This window comes from Orbicella franksi, chromosome 3 (genome assembly GCF_964199315.1).
Source record: "Orbicella franksi chromosome 3, jaOrbFran1.1, whole genome shotgun sequence".
NCBI lineage: Eukaryota > Metazoa > Cnidaria > Anthozoa > Scleractinia > Merulinidae > Orbicella > Orbicella franksi.
The window spans coordinates 27,494,014-27,502,338 of NC_138147.1; the positions used below are offsets into that span (position 1 = coordinate 27,494,014).

An 8,325-nucleotide genomic window follows, 5' to 3' on the forward strand; every position below is an offset into this window, starting at 1 on the left:
TCGGTCTGTTACGCTAGTGCGTTCGTCTGGGTTATCGGCTTTGCGTGACAAGTCTTCTATGGGAGTTGTGACAAGAATCACTCCAGGTGGAATAGAGAGATCGTCTTCATCCGATTCGGAATCCAGTTGATCTGCTTCTATGTGATTTAGCTGGGAGTCGCGTGGCTTTTGCTCTGGAGTTGCGCGCGAATATGAAGAAGAAATGGCCAGTGGAGGAGCAGCCGGCGCATCGCCCTGGTAAAAACAAGTTAATAAAGTGACAGTCAACAAACTTACAAAGTGCTTGCATGGAGTAACGGAGTGGAGTTGAAGTGTTAATTATCGTGATGCGAAAACAGAGAGCGCTGCTGTGAAAGAATTTTCGCAATCTTCAATCTTCTTTCTGCACCTGTCACGCCAGCCTTCCACGTGTAGGCAGACCTGTTTTTTGACTCATCACACACTTCCAAAAGAATACCTACGTAACTGAGTTTATAACTGTCACGCAGACCAACGGAGCGACAAAATTCACAGACAGATGTGTGAAACAAAGACTACTCCGTGCTTTGCAGCTTATCTGAATTAGTATTTGAAAGGCAATTGAAACCTGAGTAGCTCGACACAAATTTGACTCACACTATTTCACTTTGGTTTTCGTACAGACATTACAGTATCTCGCGCTAAGGTAAATAATCTTGCAGATACTTGAGGGAAAAACACTAGTCAATCATGTTACGAGGAACCAACCTTCACTGCCAACTCGATAAGGTACATCCATTGATGCCGCTTCAAATTTGTCTCGCACTAGAAGGGAAGGGGAGAAACATTACACCCTGATAGAAATACAATCGAATTTCCTAAGTCAATACTTAAATTGTTCCTTAAGGCACAGAACACAAATTGACGCAATAAAAACAAACTGTTGGGTAAAGCATCTTTTCAAACTTCGCGTTCCGCCATTTTTGATCGAGAGGACATTTTGGTTGAAAACACGTCAGCTTTCTTACTCATCATTTAAAAAATTGCTTTCAAAAACATTTCAGACTACAACCTGCCGCCCTTTTGTCTCAGTCGTCGATGATGTAGCCTACGATACAGGCGTTCTTATGACCCGTCACACACAACTCCCTAAAGAACGTGGGGGAGGAAAGATTGCGTGACTTCCCTTGTATAAGGCTATCGATGGTGACGCGAAAGAACGCGCGAGAGGGAAAAAAGACGTCCGAACGCGAGAACTCGCGCGGTTACTTTTCCTCTACAGCCATTTCTCTCATCACGTTCGACGGTCTTAGAAAAAAAGAGGGGTCGCTCGTACTCTACGAAAGTTTCCAAATGGAAGTTACCAGACGTTACATCTTTCGGTGTGTAGTCCCTGAGTGCGTGTGTTCTGATTGCTTAAATATGATCGGGAGACTTTCGCCCATGTCTCTATAAACTCGGCGTTACCTTAAACAGATGAGTGCCTCGGTCAGTGCTGACATAAAACGGAAAGCTGTAGTTTCCTCTCTTGGCTATGTTACACTTCGTGCTCGATGTTAACTCGATGGATCCTCTAAACTATAAAATAGATTTTAAAAAAATGAATTACAGTAGAACGTCTATAGGGAGGTTGGATAGATAGACGCTCTCGTAAGGGAGTCCCCCAGGGTTTCTCCCTCCGAACTCGGCTTACTCGGCAAGTCTTCATTCAAAGATAAAAATAAGAAAGATAGAAATAACCTTACGTTATCACGGTTAGTTGTTGCTCGATCCCTGTAAAATAGCATCCATACCCCTCGGATTACGACCCAATACTGCATCCACTGAAGGGAAAAAGAGCAGATAAATATACATTTCATTGAAGGACACCTAAGAATAGTAGTTTGGTAAGATAGAAAAACCGCATAGAGACAGTAATAAATTATAAAGGAAGAAGAATGTGGAGAAGATTGACACGGATTTTGTACAAATGGTGAACTTCAAAAATTTAGGCTAAACTTTTCAAGATGCGAAACCGTGACCAAGCTCCTTTAATTTTGGCGCGAAATTACAGCGTGAAATCACAAAAGTGAAATCACAAAATCGCCATGGCAACGTGTGGGGCAAAATAGTCAAAAACCCACGATTGTTTGGTATACTACTGAAATTAAGAAACAATTTCACTTGCGCTTTGTCAAAACTAAATTGGCTAAAGGCTCGGGAAATTATTAAAATTTGACAAAACGCGCGTGAAATTATTCCCTCATTTCACTCGTCACCAATTGATTATCCATACCAATTTGCACTCACTTTAATTTCACTGCTAAACCTCCCCTGGCAAAGACGTATATCATTGACAGACCTTTACACGCCTACTTTTATCTTTTATCTTTTAACCTTTTTACAATTGTAAATTTAGTTAGCATCGGGCAGGCGAAGAGCCACCCTGTGGATAAACTGCCCGAAATGCCATTATTATTATCATTATTATTATTATTATTATTATTATTATTATTATTATTACTTTACATAAATATAAAGGCTTCACAACATATAAACTTAATTAACTCACACATTCACAGCGGCAGGTCTTTTTTGCAGGGTGCAGGTTGCAGGTTACAGGTTGAAATTTAATTATAACTGGAAAACCGCTGGCACTAAAAATAATTAATAACCTTGATACTCGTCAGGGGTTCTTACATAATGTAGTTCACCCCTTTCACATAGTGAAAATACAATTGATCCGCCATAAGTACTTATCGATCGACACGCTGAGACCAGTGAAATCTCTTCAAAGCCATCTGAATGGCCCCTCCACAGATGTTTACATCGATTCCAGAATTGGCTCGGTCAACAAGAACTGTAAGCTTAACAACAGAAGATTGCCATCACAAATGAAGCAAATAAATAAAGAAATGAAATAATATAAGATTTTAACCGTCGGAATATACTAGCACATGCCCAGACTGTGTGCTTTCATTTTGGTACTCACAGGGAAGAAACCAAATTCAGCAGATGTTTCAGATGACATTTCAGATGTTTCTTCAAAAACAATAATTCATTGCAGGCTTAAAATCATAGGAATATACTCTCCTCCCATCGCTTCGGCGGGTTTGGCACTTGGGTGGAAGCCACCTTTCTGAGCGATTGTAAACAGAATCATGTAACAGTCACGGTAAGTCTACCACCTGTACGTTTCTTTTAAGTGCCAGCGGTTTTCCAGTTATAATTAAATTTCAACCTGCAACCTGCACCCTGCACCCTGCAAAAAAAACCTGCCGCATTCACAGAACAGAACAGCTGAACTCGAAGCTCGGTATTTCCGCTTCTTTCGATAAGAAACGTTATCTTGTCTGCTTAAAATTAAACACAGACAAGGAAATACTCTAAAATATGAGTTGTTTTGATAGTGAACTTCATTTAGCACATTAAAACTTCATTTGGCTTCTGACTCTTACATGTAATTGCAACAAAATTTGAATGAGTTTGCCTGTAGCTCAAGCCTGTCAACTATAGCACATTACTAATTGACTTGGTGATAAACTTCTGCTGTCACGAACATCAGATGTAGTTGCAATTGATGACAGAGTGTCGCTTAACACTGCTGTCTCGAAAGGACGCAGTTTTCCTTCTGCGTCCGTTGGAGGTTTTCCCAGCGAATTAAATTCAATACACGCAAATTTTCAGCGGTTAGGTAATGGTACACTGCCTTAAAACAAAACGAAAATTACTTATGCTTGATGAACTTAATTTTAATTCTGTGCATCGCTAATCAGTTGTCACTGTCGTTTTCATTACGCGATTCTTCGAAACCGCAATGATTATGATAACTAGTCATGGAAACGATTTTCTCTGAAAATAACACAGAAGATAAAGAAATGTTTTCCGATATTGCTCACCTTACTACGACCTTCCTTCCTTAATAGATAATCTTCACAATACTTGGAACCGTCGTTCGCCATCTACCTGTCGTGAGAGAATTTAAAATACACCTCGTAAGATCAGTTCACACATTTAGAAAATTGAGTTAAACACTTTCAGCGAAAGATGAAAGGAAATTATTATATTTAAACAATATATCGTTTAAAAAAATGAATCATTCAGTTGACCTTCTAGTGCAGCAAAAATTGCCTTGCGCCTAAGGCCCAGTTCAGACGCCGAACTTTTCATGAGCCGAACTTAATTCGAATTTGGACCGACCCAAATTATCAAAAGTACACCTGGCGATTCAGACGTCGAACTCAATTCGCCGAACTCCAAACTCACATCGAAATGTCGGCGATTTCCAGGCAAAGTAAAAACTGCTAGTAAAATACGTTATAATAATTTATGCATTAGGTTCGGCTCATGAAAAGTTTGACGTCTGAATCAAAGCCGTTCCAAAGCCGAAATTCCCGGCTGAGCTAGGCGGGAAGAACGGCTGGGCCGTTCCAAATTCAAATAGCCGTTCTTAATTGATTCAAACGCCGAACTTTTCATGTACTTAACTCAATGTATTTGGTTCGGCTCATGAAAAGTTCGGCGTCTGAACTGGGCCTAAGTGAATTTCGTCTCACCGCAAATTACAGTTGTACTAATTGAACTTGACCTAATTCACTCCTAACTGCAACAGGCGAAAAGTGTCAAAAGCGACTGTTGCTGTTTATAACCTTAAGCTGATGTACATGTTGTCCCCAAAATAATACAGCGCCACTCAGAGTATAGAACAAGCACGTTCTAAATTAGTTTGACTATTATATAAGCGAAGTCTTGACCTGTGAGTCTTTATGATTTCAGCTGGCGCGTCCATATATCTTTTATGCATGTGTCCACATTAACGTTTGCCGTATGCAAGGCTTACATCTCTCTTTAATTTATATTATCTGGCAAACTTACCGAAGGATAAAAAAGATTATTCAGTTACGATATCTGTAAAAACTATATTTAGCTTTATAATTTTACATCTGATCTACGTGCACACATTTTTACAAAAATAAACACGGTCGCCTTCGCATTTATACAAAAAAACGTCGCAACATATTCCACAATAACTCAAAATTATCAAAAGTGACAAGGATTGCCGTAAATTTACATGTTCTTATTGCCATGAAACGTGAAAAATTGAGAGTGATCAGTGAGATCAACAACAGATCGAACCTTAAGCTTAACTTGATATCGATTCCTCTGAGACCTCTAATGACCCTTCGTTTGCTCGAACCATTTTGCCAAGTTGATTCGAGAGCTGGTAGTTTTTAACTGAGTAAATACAAAAACCCACCTGTCATGAAGGTATTTGCCTTGCCCTATTCAGGTGAGTTTTGTTTTCACAGCTTAAAATCTAAAGGCAAACTTTCTCGGCCGCTGATAATTTCTTCGCCATTTTGTATCCCAGCAACAACCGCGTCTCGGCAGGCTAAACACATGGCCATGTTGCGTGACACAAGCTTGCGTGATGTACCGTAAGAGTGACATGATACAAAGGAAATCATGCAATCCAACCACGATCAAGGTATCCCTTGATACCACGCTCTCACTGTAAAACCACACAATCACTAAATCAAACCCCCTAAATCAAAACAGCTAACGTCAAAAACTTGTAAAAATACTAAATAAATACAGCCAATCTTAAATACAAAAAGTTCATAACCAGGTTAAACCTCTGCTTCTCAATAAAAGAAGTCTAATGACATCGTCAAAGCGTACAACATGATAGCGGAGACGGAAAAAGAGAGAAGGCAAATGAGAAACAATGCCGACACTCTATTTAAGGCATGGCATACAAATGCAGTATCCCTTGCCTCAGGCCTTGGTACCGAGCCGAGCGTCCCAAGAATCGCCTCGAGACAGCGACACAGAGAGAACACCCCTCATGACTCCCCAGAAGAATATTACCGTCGGACCTTGTTCGTTCCTTTCCTTGACCATATCACGGAAGAGATGTCATCAAGGTAAACATTTTAAATATATAATGTATTGCATTAGCTTTTATTTGCCTTGTCTGTTTAAAGTTGCACATATTTATGATAAAGCTCCTCTTGATAGTTTAGCTTCTTAATACTTAAATCTTAGCTTAATCAATTAAGGCGGGAGTTAACATAAAGGCCGTACTTTTGCTGGGTATTATGGTTTGAATACAAATATCTCGTTCACGTTTCAAGCAGTGAAAAATCTCTCTGCTCATTTCACGTAGCTACGTTTTGGGCTGTTTTGTAAATTTTGGTGATTTTTGGGTATATTTGGGGATAAATAGTTTTTCTTAAAGGATTAGTAAAATTTATGGAAATATGAAATTTTGAAGATTTGATGTTGTTTTAAAATTAGAATTTGAAGTTAGAAATTGGTAGACGTACACCAAACAGTTGCCCACCCACCCGGAGAGCCCTTTTGGGGGCAATCAACTGTCTGGTGGTGTGCCAAACCCCTTGTTTTCCCTTTTAATCCCTCTTTAAACTTCCTAAAATTTCACTTAAATTCATGTTTACCCCCGCCTTAATAACTATGGGTTATTGACCAAGTGTGAGGTCAAGATGGCTGGATATTGGCCAAGTTCTTTTTTTGCGTGTTTCTGGACCGAGACCCCTCGGAGTCGAGGTCCACAAACTCGCAAGAAAAAGAACGAGGCTAATATCAAGCCATCTTGACCGAACAAGCTTAGTCAATAAAGGATTTATTATATGGCTTTTGGCGAAATTTTTCTTGCGGGACACGGCGAGTAGTCCCGAGCGGGCAAGATAGCTCCATCTTGCCCGTTCGAGTAGCCAATCACAGTGCAGGATTTAATTCATCTTGCCCACTCACGGAGCTGGCCATATTATAAAATAGCATCCTTGCGTTCATTATATGGCACCGCAGACGGTGCAAACCAGAGCTGTGTGTGTGTGCTGACTCAGACTGCGACTGCCTAAATTTTTAGATTTGGTCCTACTCAGAAGACTGCTGTTCAGTTACTTGGCCTTGTACCAGGCATAATCGTCACACGAGAAAATGCAAACATTGAAGAGATGTCGGAGATGCGCAAGTCAGATCTTCCAAGTCCCCATACCCTTGACACTGAACATGACAGGCGGTTAAGAAAATGGAAATCAGAAGCAACCAAGCTAGACTCTCTTCAACCTGCATTAGAGGTAAAACACTTCACTTCTGAAGTCCATCTTATTTAAATGAGCAAAATTATATTGTTTATTGGACTGATGACAATGATCTTTGTCTCTCTCTTTCCACCAGGTCTATAATCCCGACATTTCCCCTAACGTTAACTGTTTGCTACGAATTGCTTGCACCATGCCAGTCACTTCAGCCGACCGTAACGAGCGAGCAAACAGTACTTTGAAGCTTGTCAAAGGACATTTACGTACCACCATGACAACGGAAAGAATGTCAGGCTTGGCTCTGATGAACATTTACTACGAAAAGCCCGTTAACTGTACGATGCTGTGGTTCAGCTTTTTGCGGAAAGATACGGCTCCGAAGAATGCTTCTTCTCGATCCCGTCTTTGACGAAACACAAAATTGAAATAAGGTGAAATGCAGTATATTTTCATCATAGTTTTATTACTGTAAGTTTGCATGTTTTTACGTAGCTTTGTTATACTTTTATTAAAAAGAATAACATTTTTACTTAAAAAAAAACATAGGCACGCAAGGCGTGCAAGAGGTATTTTTTTGTGTGAAGTGTCGGAGATAGAAGCATTCATGGTACAGTGATGATTTGGTTAATTTGACAAGTTTTTATGGTTTGGGATGTTACATCGGTCATAGTAAGATAGCTAAATAGTAAGCCATAAAATGTTTGACTGAACAAACTACAGTAATCTGACACGTCTCTAGATTGATGTAGATGCCATCTTATTTTCTAACAGGAAATTTGATTCGTTCTTTGATACAACCCGCACTGTGATTGGTGCGACACGCGGACATGCATAACTCCCTCTCTCACCGATCACATAGCCCTTCTAACCCTTAAGGGAAATTTTTGCTCAAAAATAGTCAAGAGAACTTTTCGCATTTTAGACAAGTCGTAAGTTTATCCTTTTCACACAACACAACGCAACAACACTACTTCACCAAAAATAGAAAGAAAGAAAAAAAACCCTCAGACACGTTGAAAGTCTGATTTAATTAAATGCAATTTAACTTGACGCCACGCAGTCTTCAAAGAACGTTTGAACAGTTTTCATACTTTTTACCTTTAAAAATATCGGACTAAAATGAATATCATCAAATAAAACTATTAAACTGCTACTGCAGAGACGTAAAACACTCGAGAAATGAAAGCTTCTGTTTTGTTTAATATCTTGGGAACAATAGCTGATAACTTGTAAGCTTTAATTGAATTTACTCCCATATGAAAAACAGAAGCGTCGAGTTACCATTTGTAACTAAAAATAGTAAACATCTCGTGGGAACAAG

The 8,325-nt window shown here is 39.6% G+C and overlaps 1 protein-coding gene across 2 annotated transcripts in view; it reads right to left on the reverse strand.

The window, feature by feature from the left end:
* The window catches only part of LOC145481768 (uncharacterized), a 10,787-nt gene extending 4,970 nt beyond the window's left edge, over window positions 1-5,817 (reverse strand). Inside the window, exons 1-6 of one of the 2 annotated variants that reach the window (XM_081460298.1) lie at window positions 4,692-4,826; window positions 3,837-3,899; window positions 1,704-1,781; window positions 1,426-1,536; window positions 727-783; window positions 1-234 (exon numbers count right to left, since the gene is read on the reverse strand). The exon at window positions 1-234 is cut by the window's left edge and continues 19 nt beyond it. In XM_081460298.1, coding sequence (XP_081316424.1) covers window positions 1-234; window positions 727-783; window positions 1,426-1,536; window positions 1,704-1,781; window positions 3,837-3,899 — 543 coding nt within the window. In that variant the 5' untranslated portion in view covers window positions 4,692-4,826. Of the gene's footprint in view, window positions 235-726; window positions 784-1,425; window positions 1,537-1,703; window positions 1,782-3,836; window positions 3,904-4,691; window positions 4,827-5,194 lie in introns of those variants that run through there. The other variant, XM_081460297.1, reaches the window with a different exon arrangement.
* Window positions 5,818-8,325: the final 2,508 nt, after the last annotated feature.